We start from the raw sequence: 20,562 nt of genomic DNA, 5'->3' as shown, positions 1-20,562 counted from the left end.
AAGGGTTTCGGTAAGTTGTGACACACACTTCTCTGTGTAAGCATCAGGGGCCAGAGGTCTCAGTAAGTGTTTGTCCACTCAAGCATGTGCTGCTTCAAACTCCGCGAGGGATCAATAATTACCAAACAACCTCCTCTAGTCGCGGTGTACCATTGGTGCATCGTGAAGGGCAAAGATGACCAAAGAGCCAATGAGACAGTCAGCCAAAGAGCGATTGCCCTCAAATGTTCCTCCCTCCCTTGAATTCTTTCTCTCCACGTTAGAGCTACTGTCAGGCTCCAGTCTTACCTTTGTCTACAGGTTTCTGATCAGGTGTGTCATAGCAAATATCTAATACAGCATGTCTAGTTTGAAGGAGATATGCAGCGGTTTGCCCCTCGACCCTCTGCCACCTAACCAGGGAAGAGATCCAAATGTGCCACATGCACCTATTCGGACTCCCAACCTCACCGCAGAAGAGGAGCGGGTGAGTAAATGGACTCCAAAACTATATTCTCGCACAGTTTGTAGGAGCTTTACCACCAAGAAATGAGTCAGTGAGTAGCACAGGTATATCCTGCCATAGTTCTTTTCATTGTTTCAGTTAATGGTAAGCACTAATGATGATAATTCAGATTTAAAAGACATGTGACCAACATTAAAAGCGGTGACATTACAATTTGTGCACAAGAAACTTTTGGACATTGTCCAAACAGAGCTGCACTATCATGTCACATACTTGTTCTTCTCTAAATGTGTCTGATGGGAAAGTGCATTTGTGTCCTCTGTCCTATTGCATCACCTCCCCTGGATCATGCCCTTTCCTAAAAATTGATTATTCTCAAAGGTCCCCCACTAAGTGAGTGAATAATTTAGAGAAAAACACAGAGAGCTTAATAAGTTACACGAGAAGACCGGGGAGCAGTAAGAGATCTAATCATGTCTTCTGAACATTTACTTTTCTTGACTAACGTCCTCTAAATGCCTCTTTCCTCTAGCTGGCGCTGAGAAATGCCCTGCGTTATTTCCCCCCCTCCCATCACGCAACGCTCGCATCGGAATTTGCTCAAGAGCTGCGGCAGTATGGGCACATATACATGTACCGCTTCTGTCCCACATTACGGATGAGGTGAGGCTCACCGAGGACAGCCTGAGAGAGAATTCTGATGCCAACATTTCTATTCTATTTAGCCAGATATTTAACACTGAAGAATCTTTCTGTAAGTGTTACAACTAATAGAAGGCAAACAGTTGCACTTTGTAATACTTTTAAAAATCTATTAATCTGCCGATATATGGGCTGAGTTGTACAGGCACTTACCAGTGTGGGCGTGCATTTACATCTTTTACATATTTTGATGCGGACGCTGCACCGGTCCGTCGTGGTGAAGAGGGAGCTGAGTGTAAAAGCGAAGCTCTCAATTTACCGGTCGATCTACGTCCCTACCCTCACCTATGGCCACGAGCTGTGGGTAGTGACCGAAAGAACGAGATCGCGGATACAAGCGGCAGAAATGAGCTTCCTCCGAAGGGTGGCTGGCCTCTCCCTTAGAGATAGGGTGAGAAGTTCGGCCATCCGGGAGGGGCTCAGAGTAGAGCCCGCGCTCCTCCACATCGAAAGGAGCCAGTTGAGGTGGTTCGGGCATCTGACAAGGATGCCTCCTGGGCGCCTCCTGGGTGAGGTGTTCCGGGCATGTCCCACTGGGAGGAGGCCCCGGGGCAGACCCAGGACACGCTGGAGAGATTATATCTCTCGGCTGGCCTGGGAAAGCCTTGGTGTTCCCCCGGATAAGCTGGAGGAGGTGGCTGGGGAGAGGGAGGTCTGGGCTTCTCTGCTTAGGCTGCTGCCCCCGCGACCCGGCCTCGGATAAAGCGGATGAAGATGGATGGATGGACATATTTTTTATATAAAGATTTAAAAGAGGTGCTCAGAATTACAGTCATTGGAATCTTTAGGCAGAACAGGTAGAACAGAGAAAACAAAGAGGAAGAAAAGATTTAAAAAACCACAAAGACTATAACAATATGAAACTGAAAGACCACTATAATATAAATATATCTTATATTTAAACTGCATTTTAACTTTTTAGGTGGTATTTTGATTTTTTTTTTCCCCCATTTTACAAGTAACATGAATTTCCTTCTGCTTCCTAAGAGCTTACCCCATAGATCAGTACCCATGCCGCACACGTCAAGCAGCCGCTATGATGCTAATGATCATGAACAACCTGGATCCAGCAGTCGCTCAGGTAAGCACAGCTTAACAAGGCTAAGCCTATTGAATAAAATGTTAGGTTTTCTGTATAATTTATGTGTTTGATTTGAATAACAAAGAATTCATTCTTTATCCTTCAGTTTCCTCAAGAGCTTGTCACCTATGGAGGGAACGGACAGGTGTTCAGTAACTGGGCCCAGGTATGGCCTGAGTTAACATGATCGTTTGCCTGTCTCTGATCAGAGTGTATACCTTTTAAGTTTTGCATTTGTGTGGGTGCAGTTCCGCCTCGTGATGCATTACCTGAGCGAGATGACAGAGGAACAAACTCTGGTTATGTACAGCGGTCACCCCATGGGTCTTTTCCCCAGTCTGCCTTCCTCACCTCGCGCCATCATCACCAATGGCATGGTAACGGCGCATCAGGCATTTGGCTCACTAATGTCATATGAAGAGATAAGTGACGCATTCACATGTTTTTCTTTTGCTTCCATCAGGTTATTCCAAATTACTCCTCCAGAGATCAGTATGAGAAGATGTTTGCCATGGGTGTATCAATGTAAGTCCTCAAGATCCATTATAGCTACTTGCTTTTTTTGTCTGGCGATGCCAAGTGTGGTCTCTTTGCTCTTTGCTGTGCATTTTCAGGTACGGTCAAATGACGGCAGGCAGCTACTGTTACATTGGGCCTCAAGGGATTGTTCATGGAACTATGGTTTGTAATAATTACAAACAGATGCACACAACACAGTCTGAAAGTCCCTCACAGAAAAATGTAGTAATGCATGCTGTAGTGCCTGTTTTGGATTTGTATTAGTGGTCCTTTTTTGCAGCTGACGGTACTGAATGCTGGCCGGAGGTACCTGGGTTCTGGTGATCTGAGGGGGCGTGTGTTTGTGACCTCTGGCTTGGGAGGGATGAGTGGCGCTCAGGCTAAAGCTGCCGTCATTGCCGGCTGCGTCGGTGTGATTGCAGAGGTCAGCTGGTTTCAAGTCATTTCCCATTAACTCTGATGACTAAGCAACAACAGAGGAAGTACTGTGTAAAGTCAATGTGACTGTGTGAATTTGATTTGTGTTTAGGTGGATGAGGCTCCTCTGAGAAAGAGACATGAACAGGGTTGGCTAATGGAGGTCACTAGCAGCTTGGATCAGTGCATTAAATGCATAAGGTAACTGAAAACATTAGATTAAAAGTCTTTATCAAAGGTTCAGTCAGACTGAACCTTGTTTGAAATGATTTATTGCATCAGAAAAATATATTAAAGGTTTGACAGTTAGAGTCTGAGCTTGTTGTTATCCCTAAATATGTTAATACTGAAACTGTAGGATGATGAGTACATATCCCCTACAAAGTGGATGGTGGGCAGCAGCAGCTCTAACATATGAGGGGCAGAGACTGAAAAGTTGGCCCTGAGATAGACTCAAGTTGGGAAGGTGTGTTTGGTTTTTGATGTAAGGAGACTGGTTATGCATGAAACAGTGCATATCCAGCTGACTGCCTGTACTAGCTTGCAGGATTCACTCGAGCATGTTCTCTTGGTTGAGACTTTGTTCAACGAAGGAACATTTAACCAAATATCAGTGGGAGTGTTTGCGCCTGTATGTATACTTTTAACCTTGTGTGGATTAGAGGTGGTAAAATGTTTCATACATTACAACAAACCCCGTAAACATACAAGTAGCATGGTGATCCAATGTTAGAATGATTCCACAGGAAAGGCCACAGGTAAATCTCTCAGCTGTGAAAGTTACTAATTACTACTTTGTTTCTTACAGAGAGGCTAAGAGCGCCAAGACTCCCCTAAGTCTGGGATACCATGGCAATGTTGTAGACTTGTGGTGAGTCACACAGGATAACTTTACACTATAAAACCCAGGTCTACAGCTGCAGCTGCAGTGAAGGAGCCAGTTTTTGTTGTTGTTGTGCTCTTGAGGTCTTAGTCATAGTCTGCTCTTTCTAAACAGGGAGAGAATCCTGCTGGAGTTTGAGAGGACAGGCGAGCTCCTGGTAGATCTGGGTTCAGACCAGACCTCGCTTCACAACCCGTATAATGGTGGTTACTATCCAGTCCAGCTCAGTTTCCAACAGGCCAACCAGCTCATGTCTACAGACCCTGACCGTTTCCGCAACGTGGTCCAAGAAAGGTTAAATTAATCACAGAGCTTAACAAAGCTCTTCTGTTATTATTTTATATGTCTCTCTATTAAGCTGAAGAAATGTGTTTTAAATGCTATCACAGCCTCCGAAGACAAATAAAGGCTATCAACAAGCTAGCTGATGCAGGCATGCACTTCTGGGACTACGGTAATGCTTTCCTCCTGGAGGCCCAAAGAGCTGGTAGGTAATTTAACACACACAGAGAACTCCATTATCATGCAGTTAATTATAGACTAATAACGAGGAATATTGTCTTTTGATTTACAGGTGCAGAAGTTCAAAAAGTTGGTGGAGGAGCAACAGAGTTCCGTTACCCTTCTTATGTGCAGCACATCATGGGGTGAGAAACCTTCTGAATGAACTAAACTTCACTAAGTTTAAATGTGTTGTGAAGCATGCCATATTAGACTGTGACTAGACCCTTCAAAGAGATGTGTGAATAAGCTTGTGTGCAATATTTGTGATCGCATTTCATATGCCTTTACCCAGGGATATTTTCTCAATGGGCTTTGGGCCATTTCGCTGGGTGTGCACATCTGGCAACGCCCGAGATCTCGCTGTAACTGACAACATTGCCGCTACTGTCCTGGAGGAAATGAGTGCCAATGTACCTGATCGAGTGAAACAGCAGTACAATGACAACATTCGCTGGATTAGAGAGGCTGGAAAACATAAAATGGTAAGCTCCCTACTAAAACGATCCACCCACTGGATATTTCAGTTTAAATTACACAGGTAATAAATTAATAATAATACAACAAGAATTCTGATATGCTCCATGTATTTTTTGTGTTCGTTTGTTTGTTTAGGTTGTAGGATCACAAGCCAGAATCCTTTACTCTGACCAGAAAGGAAGAGTCTCCATTGCTTTGGCGATCAACCAGGCTGTTGCTGATGGAAACGTTTCAGTAAGAGGATAAACTGTCTGCTAAGGTGATCATGAGGCTTGATGTTCAGTTTTGAGTGTAGTCTCAGTAGTGTCTTTGTTGTTACTCTTGTTCAGGCGCCAGTGGTTATTAGCAGAGACCATCATGACGTTAGCGGCACAGACAGCCCCTTCAGAGAGACTTCTAATGTGTATGACGGTTCTGTCTTCTGCGCAGGTACGTGGTACACTCACTACAGCTGAATACAACTGAAATTTGAAGTTTAATACATTGAACTCATTTTACATCATGGGCCACATACAGCCCACTTTGAGCTCAAGTCATCTTAAGTGGGCCGGATCAATTAATTAAGTCTCAGCGTGCATTACTTCCTTCTTTATTTTGTTGGAGTCCCCTGTCTCCTGTGTTTTAGATTCAGTTTTGCTTCCCCAGTCTCATTAGTCAGATTTTGTTCACTTGTGTTCCCTGGTGTGTTCCATCCCCCTGATTACCTCATGTGTGTATTTAAGCCGCTAGTTTTCTTTAGTTTGTTGTTGTGATTTCCCCTCGTGTTGTGTGTTCTCCTATCAGTCCAGCAGTGTTAGTTATTTTAGGTAGTTTGTTCCAGCTCTGCCCTGCCTGTTTTATTGGCCTGCCACTTGCCAGCTGATAAAGCTGAGTTTTTTAGTTAAAGTCTGTCTGCCGAGTCCTGCATTGGGGCCTGCCTGCACCCAACCTGACACACACAAATGTCCCATGACACAAGTCAGTTCCTCAAAGGCATTCTGAATACAAGAATGGGAGGCTTTAAAATATTTTAAAGCTCACATCCAGGCAGCACATTGTGGTGACAGATGCAGCTTTATAACAGAGCATATGGCCCATTACTGGTTTGGAGAGTTTCAGTGCCTCTGCAGGAAATCAGTATCAAAGAAAAGTGCTCTGCGCTTTGCTTCATGTACTGAAACCGAATTGTGTCTTTAAAAAAAACAAAACTGAATCTCCTTGACTACTGCTGATATGAAAACTGTTGTGGCTGAAAGTTGTGGCTTGGCCCACAAACGTATAACTTTGGTGACATAAAGCCTTTTTTCATATTCTCATCGTTCTTGTATTTCCACATTCATATAATCCATAAATACTTGAGCAGTAATAAAAAAGTCAAGTCACAGTTCACAGCGTGTACCTGTTGCAGACATGGCAGTTCAGAACTTTGTTGGTGATGCATTCAGAGGTGCCACATGGGTAGCCCTGCACAATGGAGGTGGTGTTGGCTGGTAAGTCTGACTACAACAGTTCGCCAAAGCAATATTTATGTATTAATACAAATTTAAATCAGGATGATTATAACTGCCTCCCATTTACAGGGGTGAAGTCATTAATGGAGGATTTGGTTTGGTGCTGGACGGCTCAGAGGAGGCAGCAAAGCGTGCCCGTCTGATGCTCAACTGGGATGTCTCCAATGGGGTGAGATAGTTGAATGTGAAGCAGCTTACAGCCTCACTTCACGGTCTGCAGACGATAATTGTCCGGCTGCTATCTGTGTGTTTCTGTGTGTTGCAGGTGGCTCGTCGCTGTTGGTCTGGAAATTCAAATGCTTACGAGACCATCCAGCGCACCATGGAGGAGAACAGGCAGTTGCTTGTCACCATGCCCTTTCCTGTGCAGGACGAGCATGTGCTGGATCGTGCCCTGCAGGGCTAAGCAGCAGGGCAAAACCACCAGGCTGTGTTAAAAACCAGCCACAAAACTTATCCATCTGTTCAAATTTTACATAACAGACTATTGGCATCCATACCACAAAGGGTGGTATGCAGAAAGCCTGCAAAATGTTTGTCAGTACTGCAGTAGGTAATAAATCTATATACAGTGGCAATTTTAAAAACAAAACTATCAGGTTGCTTCGGTGTTTCATATATTTTGAATGCATTTTCGAACCTGTATACATTATAAAACCTGTGTTATTTGTGTGTACTGAACCTGCTATTAATATCAAGTAATTAAAATGTCAAGTCCTATATTTCATATGCCATACAGGATGTAAAGTAAGAAAAGCTGCAGTTCTCCGCAGTAAGAGTTAAACGACTGATGTTTGAGCCAAGGCCAAGTTGGTCACAGTTGATAGCACATAAAAAACACAAGTTGGATTCTGCCCTGAACATTTCTTCACTTTGCACTGCTCATAGCTTTGTATATGTATATATATAAAACTCAAAGGGAGCCAACTTCTTTCTAATTGGATCACATTTCATTTTTGAGGATCCGAGTTCCGTTTTGTTACACTCTCGAGGGCGAATGGTCGCGTACTTACTACAGTCATTTCTGGTCTTTTGCTCTGTCTGCTGAGATCCTGCGTCTTAACGCGGGATTGTTCCTTTAAGAAAACTGTGAATGGTCCATGAATTTGAGCCTCGTCGCGCTGACGTAAGGGAATTGGAGAGGTTGGTGTGCCTTGCAGGAAGAGGCAGATAACAGTGATGAGGACCAGGCAAAGGTACCAGATTTTTTGCCGAGATTTTTTCCCCCACTTGTTGTGTTTTTTTTAACGTCTACATATTTACCCAGCCAATTTCTGAACTCCTTTAAAGTCCGTGACAGTATAACGGTGCGCATTCCCCTCCCTTTTCTGCACATCGAGGATTTTTTTTTTTTTTTAATTTTAGGTTGCCTCATTTTTTTTCTTCAGCCATAAAAAGAATGGATCGTGACGTGTTGTAAGTAAGCAAGAAAGTCGTCTGGATATATGTGGATGAGCTAAGATGACACTGGGTATTTTATGCGGCAGAGCCTGGTGACATTTTCTTTTCTGCGCCACCGTCGGCTTTTAGAGAAAAAATGGATCATTACCAGGAGGAGCAGTCGGTAAATCCTATTACCGCGCAGCACGGGACAGCGACCAACAGCGACTCCAACTTGGGCAGCGGCCTGACTGACCTCCAGCCACCTGCTTACTTCAAACTGGAGTTCAGGAGAAACGCGGTGACCGATGACTACAAAATAACATCTCAGGTCCTTGGCCTGGGAATCAATGGCAAAGTACTGGAGTGTTACTGCAAGAAAACAGGAGAGAAATGTGCGCTCAAGGTTTGTCACTGTGTCTGCCGCTTTATTTTGTTGTTGTCGCTGGAAAGAAAGAGAACAGCCATCAATTATTCATCTCCCCACAGTTGCTGTGGTCTGCACCGTGTAATGGTGACTGGAAATCTGTGCAAACATCCTAATGTCGTTTTATCTTCAGGATTTAATGGAAACTTCAAATTTCTTTGAATGATATATCATATGATACACATGAACCAGGGATGGATGGAGGAGTAACCTGAAGCAGATTTGCTTTTTGAACTACCCAGACAGTAGTTGTGTCTCACACGCTGTTGTATGCTGTCTGGGATGCTGCTGCACAGTTTTTACTGTGTTGTGATGTTGTTATGTGGACAAAGAGCTTCTCTGTTAAAACTTTGTACCCGTGTCTCTGACATATAAAAAGGAAAAAAAAAAAATCCCGCATTTTTCCCTCATCCACGCAGAAATGTTGAGCCCACAAAAGCTTATGTGTTGGGAGAAATGCAACTCTAAAGCTACTTTCAGCTGCTCTCTTATTCACAAGGCTGTCGCCAGATTGGGTTGCTCCTCATGTTTGATTTGGCAGGTTTTCACGTCGGATGTCATTCCTGATGCAACTCCCAAGGAACTGGTGTTAATTAAATAAACAGCTGGCTATGGGATTGCAGGAAAGCCTTATGGAATTAGGCAGGAAGGGCAATCACTCCAGTTCCTCCACGTCTTTTCTTTGGAGGTGATGAAATAAGTGGTATTGTGTGAGTGGCGATGTATGTTGATGTGATATCTTCCTCCTTCAGCACTCAGCTTGCATTGTCACAGCTGTTGGGATTTGGTCTGGCGTGTACATGTAATGGAAAAACAGGATACCCTCCTCAGCCCCTCTCTCTCTCTCTTGCAGTGGTGTACCTTTAAAGATACAGCATGTGTGCTGAGTGCGGCTTTAAAATCCTGACTTTTATTGCTCCTTCTGGAATAACTGCTCAGCAAACAGCAGTAATTTAATGCCTTTAATTTTGCCTGCCTTGAACACTGATTTGCATTTTGAAGCATTTCATTATAATGTTTAAAACATTTTGTCACATTCAACAGATTCTCTACGACACTCCCAAAGCCCGACGGGAGGTCGAGCTGCACTGGCGAGCGTCCGGAGGTCCCCACATCGTACGGATACTCAGCCTCTATGAGAACATACACCATGGGAAGAAATGTCTCCTCATTGTTATGGAATGGTGAGAATGAACAGCATCACACTGTTTTTTGGCGCCTTTAAGCAAAAGCCGTTGCTTAAAAATGGCTTTTACAGATATTGGAGAACAGTTTGTGAATCTGATTTAACCAACAGACTTTTCAAAGTAAATATTGTAACTAATAATTTTCTCATTTCACTGATTAATCAATGGTGTTTTAAACACTCCAGAATTTTGAAAACTCATTATAACTTCACTGAAGAGGTGGTTTGAGTGTGATTATTCGTACAAACAGCCAAAATTAAAAAATGTGAGCATTTGTGTTATTTATGTTGTTATTTTGCTTCGTGTTAAATTTTAACTTGTGAAAACAGTTAAACTAAAACTCAAAGTGGACGCAACAAAAGAAGAACAGAGGAAAAACATAGTGATAATCAGATCCAATCAATCAATAATCAGCACACAATTCATAAGATTTGAGAATAGAATAGAATAGAATAGAATAGAATAGAATAGCTATTTTATTGTCATTCAAAGGGTACACCAGTTTGTGTACACTGTTTCCCTCCATTGCCTCAGACTAATGTAATAAAATAAATAAATATAAATAACTAATAATAATAATTGAATGCACACAAGTCTAAGAAATGGTGGTCAAATAAAAACCTGCTCAGACTGCACCCGTCTGAGCAGTTAATAGTCGGGCACAATGACTTGCTTTGTTATAAAACCGTGATTGCAGCGGACAGCTGTGGTCATTTGCCAAGAGTACCCTCACTGCCCCAGTTCTGATCTCTATGTTAATCTTGTCTCAGCATGGAGGGAGGGGAACTGTTCAGTCGCATTCAGGCCAGAGGGGACCAGGCTTTCACAGAGAGAGGTGGGTTAGAGTTCACCTTTAACAATTTCATTTAATGGTTTCTGCATTGCAATCTGTGCTACCATGTCTCTCATATCCTCCAATCAGAGGTGTCGGAGATCATGCATGACATTGGCATGGCCATAGAATACCTCCACCACATGGACATTGCTCACAGAGATGTAAAGGTACTGTACCGCTGTTCTTTCAGAAGCTGCTGAAGACCGCAAGTGTGGTTAAAATATGCAACATTACATTAAAACTTTAGTGTAAAGTTGATGCATTGAAAAAGACCACTGTGTGTGTATCAGTGAGATGCAGCAGTACGCTGTGCCCTGGAAGTTATTTACACAGTTAATAAAAGAAAGAAAAGAAAAGAAAAGAAAAGATTTTATAAAACGCAGTCGGATTAAAGAGTTTTTCCTTGTTTGTTATTCTCTCCACAGCCTGAAAACTTGCTCTACACAACTAAAGAGAGCAACGCTACTCTAAAGCTGACTGACTTTGGCTTTGCTAAGGAGATGACGCTGCACAACTCCCTGCAAACTCCGTGTTACACTCCGTATTATGTTGGTGAGTGTCCAGTGAAATGTGATAGCAGGAGTTTCAGGTGCACTGCGTATTTGGCAGTATTAGAGTCAAAATGTGTTTTATTTTATTTATTACTGTCTCCATGTGTGTCTGCATATGATTGACATGGTTTTTGTGACTCTGCACACATTATCGTGTTGTAACTGTTTGCCCTTTCAGCGCCAGAAGTGCTTGGGCCAGAGAAATACGACAAATCATGTGACATGTGGTCTTTGGGTGTAATCATGTACATCCTGTGAGTATCTTGTGCCTCTCTAATTAGCAATACTAATGACTAAAAATCAATTCTGCATAGTGCAAAATTAAGAAAGTGTAAAGCTGTCTTCTCTTCTCTTCTCTTCTCTTCTCTTCTTCTCTTCTCTTCTCTTCTCTTCTCTTTTCTAGACTCTGTGGGTTTCCTCCATTCTACTCAAACACAAGCCAGGCCATCTCTCCAGGCATGAAACAGAGGATCAGGTTGGGCCAATATGAGTTTCCGAACCCAGAGTGGGCAGACGTTTCTGAGGAAGGTCAGACTAACAGAATAACTAAACAATACTTGCACTGCTGTGAAATAAAATGCAAGTAGAGAGAGGCTCTAAATGAATATGCTATTGGTCCACACAGTGTAAATTACTGTGCCACGGCGCTTCAGCGTTCAGCCTCACTTTAATCCTTGCACCCTCTAACAACATAATCATGTGCTTAACAGAGAGAGTGGAAATGACCTGCGTAAACTTTCCGCTGACAGTAATAGGAACCTCATGGTTTGCCACACTAGATCTCTGTATGTTTAAACTTCCCATGGTGTTGTCTGTGTGTATCTTTTTGTTCTCTTGAGTGAAGAGGATTTTTTTGTTGTTGTTCTTTTGCATTAGTTTTCGATTCCAATCACTGAAGAATTGAGAACATAACACTTCTCAGAGCTTTGGAGCTTTTGCAACATAACATCTGAGATAAACCCATAAAAATATCTCTATTGCACATGCACGTTGCCCTGTTGGATTGCTTGACTGTGTTTCTTAATGTTACCTGCAGCCAAACAGCTCATCATTCAGTTACTGAAGACAGACCCCAGCGAGAGGATGACGATTGGACAGTTCATGAACCATCCTTGGATTAGTGTGAGTTAACACCTGTGCCCATTCACCTCTGTGTTTTCTCCCAGTGCACACGCTGATGTGAATGTTTTTATTTAACAGCAATCCATGGTGGTCCCTCAAACACCTTTGTACACCTCTCAGGTTTTGACAGAGGACAAGGAACTATGGGAAGATGTAAAGGTGAGAATTGTATTTACTTCAGAATCTGGCCACAAGATGGCAGTAGAGCATTAGCTCAGATTTAAAGCACAAACTGTGTCTTCCAACAGGAGGAAATGACCAGTGCCCTGGCCACGATGCGCGTCGACTACGACCAGGTGAAGATCAAAGACTTGGATACATCCAACAACCCTCTGCTGAAGAGACGCAAGAGGCCCGTTCCTCCGGGAGCTGACGGCGTAGAGGAAGCTGACAGAGGGGATGGAGATGGATCAGGAGTGTGTAACAGTCAGAGAGAAGTATTGTTTTCTGAAGAACATGGTAACATGATCACGGAAGAAAAGTAGCATTAAAACCAGAGTAGCAACATTTTCCATCCACATATCAATTGTTGTATTTTACTCGTTCTTTGTGTTCCTGCACTCACTTTAAAGAATCCCATTTATTTTTAACTCTTACTACTTAAAGTGAAATAAAATGTTGTTTTTTATCTTTTACATTGGTGTCCTGTCACATTTTACATGGCAGCTCATTTTATACAGATCTCGAAGATACTTGGAAACTTTCAATTTATTCTGATTGTGAGTAAAACAAGAAAAAGTATTAAGCTCAGAGACTTTGTATAAGCATTAGGAACTGATTTTCCTCGCTGTAACCAATGAAAGACGATATATGGAAGCCATAAAAGATAGTTAGGCAAGATAACATACAACTAGTAATTCCTCTTTACAAGTCACTACTCTTTACGTGGTTATGTCACTGTGCTGTCAAGGGACTAATAAACCTTGCGATATGAAGGTGTTAACATGGTTCTTGCTCATTATTAATCTTGGTCGTGCTTGAAATGTCTTCCTTTACCAAGCCGTTAGTGTTTCCTGTTGTACTTGGCGTCAAGATAAATGTTGTTCACTTTTTCACTCTAAAGTGTGCAAAACCAAAACACAAGCTCTCTAATTCAAGTGTGGCAATCAAACTTGGATGTGTCATGTATACAAAACCATGAGAGAAGATGTGCTTATAATTATACTAACTACTTTATTTACTTTGTAACTGAGTCTTTAACAATGTCAGATTTTAAAGCCTTCTATTGGGATTTCTATGTGAAACCCTGATCTCATGCAGTGGGAGAAAATGAGTCAATATTTTCCACTGGAACGTTCATGGATTTAAAGCAACATGGAAATGTAAATATTCAGGGAAAGTAAAATAATTTCCTTGGGTACAGAACTTAAGCAAATATATGAATGTAGGTATTTAGTAGTGTGTTTGTCTTAAAACGTTGTATCCCAACCAGAACAGGGAACTGTTTTCCTTAAAAACAACTTTATTTACACTTCATCCTACATATGATTAATAAGTACACTTTTGTTTCACTGACGATTGTACAAGTGACCTTTGAGTATGCACCCTCGATCATTTGGTTACTCAAAACTGAGTGGATACAAAGCGTCCATAAATTTGCATGATGAGATGCTGTAATGGAAACGTTACCATTCAAACTATGGTTAGGATCAGGAAGCGGTGTGTTCAGGACAGGTCCACTGGACGCATCTGGAACGGGAGGAAAGGCGAGATTAAGACTGTTCAGGTAAGGCGAGGAAAACAGGAGTTTCTGTGATGGCCTTGTCCCTGATTACTGGAAGTCAGGTTATAAGTGACCTCCTGACGATCCGTGAGAAAGGCGTCCTCATCAGTCTGCTGGAGCCACAGTGTAAGGTACACTTCATTAATGTCTCTGAAAACAGCTGAAATATACTCGTTTTAATCAGATTAGCAGCCGATTTAAAATGTTTGGTGTTTATTTGTTACATTTATTTGATACATTTATTCATAAATGCTGTAAAATATGATGGAAAAATAAATAACAAGGCTGAGAAAATTGAATGTGTGTTAAGAGGGTAAAACACATTCCCGCCATCTGTTAAATTCTACATGATGATAATATTACTGTAGTAGCTCAATGTACTATGATGTATGTCTCTCTGAATCATTTCATGCTCACACTTGTTTTCATGTTATCATCTGCTGCTATCAGAAGGAGCCTGGTGTATGAATGGGCCATGTGTTAGAGCTGTTTTAGTTTTACATTTAGTCTAATCTTGTCATCCGCAGTCTCAGATGGTTGTTTTGTCTAGCACCGTTGTGTTGCCAGAACATCAACCACAATATTTAAATGTTATTTAAATTCCACTCTGCAGTAAATAAATGAGGCATTTATAAAATTTTTTCAGTGTTAGGGCTTTAGACAGTTATTTAATGAAATTTTAAATTCTGTGGTGTATTTGTTCCCTTCCCTCTGTTTTCTTTTGCTTAGAGAGTAGAGGTTCCTGTTGCGAAACACAGAGGCACTGTACCTGCTCTCACTGGTGTAGATCAAATTGGGCTATGCACAAACAGGCTCTCCCAGTTAATTACGTTACACTGACATTATCACTACCAACAAGAAACAATTTGGGAAAAAAGACACAGAGCAAACCCAGAACAGAGACACTGATAGAAAAGACATCGTCTTCATGGTGCAGCCATAGATGGCTGTTTGATTGGCAACATAAAAATACTAAATGGAGAAAAAAAATCACAAAAGTGAAAAAAATACATTCTTTTATATCCTCCAACAAAATTCTAGGGTTAACTTCCAGAGTTCACAAATACATCCTTTATAGTGGAGTGTAAATGGTTAATGACCCCTTTTAGGGCACTATAAAGTTCTTGTATGGTATCCTGTGTTTATATGCACACACACTGCATTGCGCCTGTTGTTGTACGCTGGCACTTAGTAGATAACTCAACTGTATATACATAACACTATTTATTACATACTACTTTTTTTTCCTTCTTCTTCTTTCTTAAAAATACGGCTTGTATATTGTACATTTTATATATATATATCTTTTTCCCCTATGTTAATACTGTCCATATGTACATAGCACTGCAGAACTGTACCTGTCAGTATAGCCTGACTAACACATTCTAGACCAGGGGTGGGCAATCTCAGTCCACGAGGGCCGGTGTCCCTGTAGGTTTTAGATGTGTCCTCGAACCAACAAAGCTGATTTAAATGGCTAAATTAGCTCCTCAACATGTCCTGCAGTTCTCCAGAGGCCTGGTAACGAACTAATCATGTGATTCAGGTGTGTTGACCCAAGGTGAGATCTAAAACCTGCAGGGACACCGGCCCTCGTGGACTGAGATTGCCCACCCCTGTTCTAGACAGATGTAACTGTGTCATCAGCACAACAGAGAACATTAGATATCTTGATGAATCTCCAATAGTCCGCAGTCTTGTTATTCCATGTTTTATGTGGTATGGATGAGACTGACTTGCCTGTGGTGAGAAAAAGCTGCTTTGAAAATGCAGTTTGAAGTACAAACTACTGACAGCAATTTATGATGCAGCATGTCACTGCCATTGTGGGTTCCCTGAGACACGTACAGATGGTTCTTTTATGGTGCTTTCTTCCTTTATTACTTGTGTTTGCTTTCACAGTAAAATTGTCTTTCCAAACAACGTCACGTTCACTCACCTGCTAACACGACCACACCAACTGCCCGTCCATGCTCACTCCACACACCTGGCCCAAGTGTACTACTGCACAAGTACGAGAGACATAATTATACAATGCCTAGCCCGTGCTCCACCCCTCCCCTGTCGCTGAGCCAAACCCACACGCCTCCACCACAACGAAAGACAGTTATAACAATTTATAATGCTAAAACATTCAAATGACAACAAAAATCGACAGAAACTCTAATATACATGAACTGAAACATTAAATGCCACTGGAAAAGTGCAAGGTTCCAGGTTTGGTTTCATTAAAAGAAAAGGAAAAACATGCTGATTAGTCCCTGCTTAAGAAGAATAAAGAGTGCAGGCAGGGTAGAGTGGGTGGAGACGAACGTCGGGGGGCGGGGGGGGATTTGTGACAGCAGGATAGCTAACAGTGCAAAGAAAGGTTTACAATATGGTACTTAGACCCGCTATTATGTGCGGTGTGGAGAAAGCGGAACTAACAAAAACACAGGAAGTGGAGATGAAGGTGGCAGAGCTGAAGATGCTTAAACTTTCATTGGGAGTGACCAGAATGGAGAAAAGGTTAGAGAAACAAGGCAGAGATGGTTTGGACACATGCACAGGAGAGACAGTAGACAGTGGAGCTGACAGGCAGGAAGAAAAGAGAAAGACTGTAGAGAAGTTTCATGGATGTAGTGAAGAAGGACATGCAGAGGGTTGTTGTGACAGATGAGGAGAATGCTAGATCAGCTGTGGTGATGAGCTGAAAGAAGAAAAAGTCTCTACTCAAGTGCATTAGCTCTCAAATAAAAACAAATGTTCTATCAGTGGCTGTAATCATTGTCATGGATTTGCCTAAGGCAGTGGTAAATCTATAGGGCTGAGGTTTGGATTTTGCATTCTGCAGACAGTGAGCAGCTTCCACCACTTTTCACATGCACTACACATAAGTCAAGTGTGTATGGTTATCTGCCTGATGTATACATTGCCTGGGCCTTTGCAGGGTTAGAGGAAGAGAGGTGTGAGGCAGGTCAAATTACATTATATTACAGTATTCAGTTCAGTTCAGGTGTATTTATATTGCCCCAAATCACAACAACAGTTGCCTCAGGGTGCTTTAAATTGTAAAGTAAAGACCCTGCAGTATTGGAGAACACCCCACAAATCAAGCAACCCCATATGAGCAAGCATTTTGCAACATGGAGAAGAAAAAAATGTACTTTTGACAGAAAGAAACCTCCAGCAGAACCAGGCTCAGAGAGGGAAAGCCATCTGTCATGACCAGCTGGGGGTTGAGGGGAAAGAGAAGAGAAAAGAAAAGAGATTGTAGGGAGGCAGGACAAAACACAGACTATGGGAGAGAGAGGACAAAAAGGCAATGACATGCTGCAGTGGTAACATAAACACGTGGGCCGTGAAAAGAGGTCAGTGGAGTGAAGAAGTGCTCAGTGCATCTCTGAGAGCTTCCTTTTTCCCTCCTGCATGGCAGCTCTATCTTTGGCATCCTTTGTCTAATATTTCCACCATCCCTCCTCTGCACGTCTCGTCATTTCAGTGTACAAAAACTATTTTTTTAAAAGAGCTACTCTACTTGAATCACCATGAAATTGTGATTTAAAATTGAATGTAGTTGAACAAAGCAGAAAGGTATTACAAAATGTAGTTAAACTACAGGTTTACTTAAAAGTAGTCCACTATTACCTAATTGAAGCAACAGAAAGAAGTTAAATGGAAAAGAGGTCATCGGTCTCTCTGAGAAGCAGCTGTAAAATGAAACTAGAATGACTCAAAGGGTTACTGTCAGTCAGGAAACGTGAGCTGGTTTCGAAAGCAAATGATTTCTTTTTTTAAAATCGGATGTTACTCATTAAAGAAGTGAATGTGTAGGAGGACGGGCGCACAGTGTCTTAAGGACAGGGTTAATGCAAAATATCAGAAAAACAAACCAAAGCTAACTGCACAAGATAATTACTGAAGAGACATTTACACAAAGACACCAGGAAGTTGCATTAAATTGGCATTTTCTAAAATTTAACACCAACATAAACATGCCTGTGCCTTGTAACTTATTAAATTGCACATCATATATTGATGCACTTTGCACCACTACTGTCTATTTCAGCTGATCAAATCTACAGTAGCACAGATACTACAGGCCGAAAGTACCCCAGGGGAGAGGCCAAGCTGGAGTCGCTTAGAATGCGGTGTGGTGTGTCTCATTGAGGATTCGTCCTTGCATTCCTATTTCCTGCGCCTATACTGCGTCAAGGTAAGAAGAACATCATTACTGCTCACAGTCACTCCACCCACTCAAACTGGCACATATGCTGAAACGTGCAGGCTGCTTCCAGCATGGCATAGCACGGGGCAGCTTGAAGAGTTTCCTCTACTTTGAGGTTTCCTTCAGCAACAATAGGAAGGCTCATCCTGATGGGTGCGCCTGTGCTTTTCCTCGTGTAACTCTAACAACTCCTCTCATTCTGAAACACAGCGTGCCAAGTTACTGTGGGAGCAGGAAATGTACATTCCATTCAAGTACACTGCAGCACGTGCTTTCTTCCATACTTTCCCCGCAGATGTAAGTGATCCTGTTTGGGCATCGGTGCGTGCCTTTTGATTATCAGAGTGCCACTTTTAGGTTGGATTTGGGTAGATTTGCTGTGTTTTCGCAGGACTACCAGGTAGGCGTCAACTTTGCAAATGAGACTGAGGCAGAGGAGTTTCATCATACCGTGGAGGCTGCTTGTGGTTAGAATAATAACAAACACATCTACACGTATAAATGCTCTCATAGGCTCAGCCCTGTCTCATATTTTAATACTACCTTTATATTTACAGAAAAGATGACCAGCATGATTGAAATGACAGCAGCGGGCAGTTCAACGAGGGAACTGCCTGCTGATGATTTGGGGTAAGAAAGATAGCACCACTTCGTGTCTTTAGAGTGAAGGAAAGAGCGTTAAAGAGGTGGTCCACAGTTTTGTGTTTTTTTGTTCTCTTTAGAATTGAACCATTGGACAGTTTGAATGAGGAGAAAGATCTCCCTATGGACACATCTTCCACGGCAGCTCCTCCAGCCTCAAGTCCTGTATGTCAAACTCTACAGTGAAATGTTAATGGGGTAACTGTTAAGCTGTTATTAGTCATTAATAATAGCATGATAAATCACTCCCTGTTATGTCTGCTTGGTGAAGTTTAAGGATCTTGACCCGGCTATGAGGAGACTGTTGATGCAGGCCAAACTCACTGAAGAAGACCTGAAAGGCAAAGACATTGCCGAAGCTGTTGACTGCATCATCAGCAAGTTTGGAGGGCTGAAGGCTGTGCAGAGAGAGCTGAGAAGCAGAGGTACTATATCCCGATAAGTTTATTAGTATGTGCTCTATTTATTTACGTTTTATTTTCAGGAAAAATACAATTGTTTATATTTTTTAAGACAGTGTTCTGTCATATGCACACAGGCCCAATCTCTCAGACACTGCCAAGATCTGCAGGGGCTTCCATGTCTCTCAGTCTGAAGAAGGGCCCGTTACCACCAGTCCCTTCCATCAAAGACAGCAACACTTTTCAACAAACACCAAGGGACATGGACACGGTGGACAAGAGTCAGACAAACACTCCGATTCCTTTCCCTCCACCTCCCCCTCCGCCAGCACCTACAGAGAGGATCAGAAAGAGTGCAAGTTTCAAAAATGTAAGAGGAAAAGATCTCATTGAGCATCCATACTTGTACACAGTGGGTGGGCTGAACGAACTTTTTTGTTTTGTGCTGTTAGGCTGGCTCCCGAAAATCAACAGAGACAGGTGACTTAATCCTGGCTGCACTGAGAGAAGCGTTCAAAGAAAAACGGATGCTTCAGCGAAGCAACAGCGAAGATGGAGAACCTACTACTACTAATCCTAATACTAACCAATGACGGACTCCTTTAAGAGATCTTGGAAGTCAGCTTGTACTGTAAATGTAGTTATAGATGCGGCTTTTTGGCTTTGATTGTCAAACAAGGCAGTGGTCAGATTAAATTACCATAAGGCCCATGTGGTAAAATGAAAAGCCACGTTGTGCATTTTTAAAAAATCTAAAATGCCATCATGTCAGTACAGTATGTAGTCATAGATGTCACTAAAATAGATAACAAAGGGCCAGATTTTCACTTCCCAAAGTAAATCCCAGCTTCCTTAAATGTAGCCTACAGTAATATAAAGATAAATGAAGAAACAGATGAATTTTTAACTACTCTTTTGCTTTAGTTTCTTTTCTGGAAATCTAGCTGAAAGTGTATGTTTTACTTGTCTTCTGTATAACATTTGTTATGACTGTAATGTTTATGTTTTTAAATATTCTGATTTCTGTGGGGTGTAATGTTTTATGTATTTTTTAAAGGATGTGCTTTAATCTACACCCACGGTGGAACATAAAGAATAAACAAAGTGAAGCACGCATTATAGACAAGATATGGAAGCTCTGTTCTCCTGTACTATAACAGCACTGCCTGCTTTCAGTTTGCTTACAATTCAGTAAAATCTGACTTTATTTATCCAGACATAAACAGTGTAAAGGCCAAGGTCAAAGTCAGCAAACAGGTGAGTGTGGTAAGTAATTCAGTCAATCGCAAAGGTAAAACCCCCTCTGGTTTTTTCAGTGATCTTAACTTTTTGTTTTAGATGTTTTAGAGTTAACAATGCTGCTCAAGCTGTTCATGTGCTATTTGTGGGCCAGTGTTAAAAAAGGGAGATTTGGAAATGACCTCATGCAAATAGATATTTAAACCAACGTGAAGCGGTGTTTCTAATGGCCACCCGTGATATTATATTTCTAAATCTCAAAAGAAGAAAATGAAATGGGGTTAAGGCATTCTTAGAAGTCCGTTTTCGTGGAGAGGTGGGGATGAAAGT

General features: G+C 41.9%; 3 protein-coding genes across 4 annotated transcripts; all 3 read left to right on the top strand.

The window, feature by feature from the left end:
- The first annotated feature begins 254 nt into the window (after window positions 1-254).
- Window positions 255-7,245, top strand: uroc1 (urocanate hydratase 1). Its single transcript, XM_031757163.2, has 19 exons — window positions 255-466; window positions 978-1,108; window positions 2,135-2,228; window positions 2,335-2,394; window positions 2,477-2,605; window positions 2,692-2,753; window positions 2,843-2,909; window positions 3,028-3,171; window positions 3,277-3,365; window positions 3,973-4,035; window positions 4,162-4,341; window positions 4,437-4,534; window positions 4,622-4,694; window positions 4,844-5,033; window positions 5,164-5,262; window positions 5,358-5,457; window positions 6,416-6,497; window positions 6,588-6,687; window positions 6,784-7,245. Exons 1-19 carry the CDS (start codon window positions 341-343, stop codon window positions 6,922-6,924), a joined length of 2,028 nt encoding a protein of 675 aa, XP_031613023.1. The 5' UTR covers window positions 255-340; the 3' UTR covers window positions 6,925-7,245.
- A 438-nt stretch (window positions 7,246-7,683) lies between these two features.
- LOC116333887 (MAP kinase-activated protein kinase 2-like) lies at window positions 7,684-12,963 on the top strand. 2 transcript variants are annotated; one of them, XM_031757169.2, is made up of 11 exons: window positions 7,684-7,934; window positions 8,049-8,304; window positions 9,370-9,509; window positions 10,283-10,347; window positions 10,435-10,514; window positions 10,773-10,899; window positions 11,077-11,152; window positions 11,302-11,426; window positions 11,935-12,020; window positions 12,099-12,179; window positions 12,269-12,963. In XM_031757169.2, the coding sequence occupies exons 1-11, from the start codon at window positions 7,918-7,920 to the stop codon at window positions 12,503-12,505; spliced, it is 1,290 nt and encodes a 429-aa protein (XP_031613029.1). In that variant the 5' UTR covers window positions 7,684-7,917; the 3' UTR covers window positions 12,506-12,963. The 2 variants fall into 2 exon arrangements, with proteins under 2 accessions (XP_031613029.1, XP_039468340.1); XM_039612406.1 differs by lacking the exons at window positions 7,684-7,934; window positions 8,049-8,304 and adding an exon at window positions 8,323-9,273.
- Window positions 12,964-13,669: 706 nt separating this feature from the next.
- On the top strand, window positions 13,670-20,105 carry si:dkey-197j19.6 (neural Wiskott-Aldrich syndrome protein). Its single transcript, XM_031757143.2, has 9 exons — window positions 13,670-13,874; window positions 17,792-17,938; window positions 18,161-18,247; window positions 18,342-18,417; window positions 18,508-18,580; window positions 18,673-18,757; window positions 18,864-19,017; window positions 19,131-19,363; window positions 19,446-20,105. Exons 1-9 carry the CDS (start codon window positions 13,776-13,778, stop codon window positions 19,584-19,586), a joined length of 1,095 nt encoding a protein of 364 aa, XP_031613003.1. The 5' UTR covers window positions 13,670-13,775; the 3' UTR covers window positions 19,587-20,105.
- Window positions 20,106-20,562: the final 457 nt, after the last annotated feature.

Source organism: Oreochromis aureus, linkage group 5 (genome assembly GCF_013358895.1).
Source record: "Oreochromis aureus strain Israel breed Guangdong linkage group 5, ZZ_aureus, whole genome shotgun sequence".
In the NCBI taxonomy this organism is placed as follows: domain Eukaryota; kingdom Metazoa; phylum Chordata; class Actinopteri; order Cichliformes; family Cichlidae; genus Oreochromis; species Oreochromis aureus.
This window is presented reverse-complemented; position numbering and strand designations above follow the sequence as displayed.

Coding starts and splice junctions, on each gene's coding strand:
- uroc1 (XM_031757163.2), top strand. CDS start 341: ATGTCTAGTTTGAAGGAGATATGCAGCGGTTTGCCCCTCGACCCTCTG. Junction 2,229..2,334: donor TGGATCCAGCAGTCGCTCAG/GTAAGCACAGCT, acceptor TTTATCCTTCAG/TTTCCTCAAGAGCTTGTCAC. Junction 3,366..3,972: donor CAGTGCATTAAATGCATAAG/GTAACTGAAAAC, acceptor TGTTTCTTACAG/AGAGGCTAAGAGCGCCAAGA.
- LOC116333887 (XM_031757169.2), top strand. Junction 11,427..11,934: donor GGCAGACGTTTCTGAGGAAG/GTCAGACTAACA, acceptor TGTTACCTGCAG/CCAAACAGCTCATCATTCAG. Junction 12,021..12,098: donor TGAACCATCCTTGGATTAGT/GTGAGTTAACAC, acceptor TTTATTTAACAG/CAATCCATGGTGGTCCCTCA.
- si:dkey-197j19.6 (XM_031757143.2), top strand. CDS start 13,776: ATGGCCTTGTCCCTGATTACTGGAAGTCAGGTTATAAGTGACCTCCTG. Junction 13,875..17,791: donor TGCTGGAGCCACAGTGTAAG/GTACACTTCATT, acceptor TGTCTATTTCAG/CTGATCAAATCTACAGTAGC. Junction 19,364..19,445: donor AGAGTGCAAGTTTCAAAAAT/GTAAGAGGAAAA, acceptor TTGTGCTGTTAG/GCTGGCTCCCGAAAATCAAC.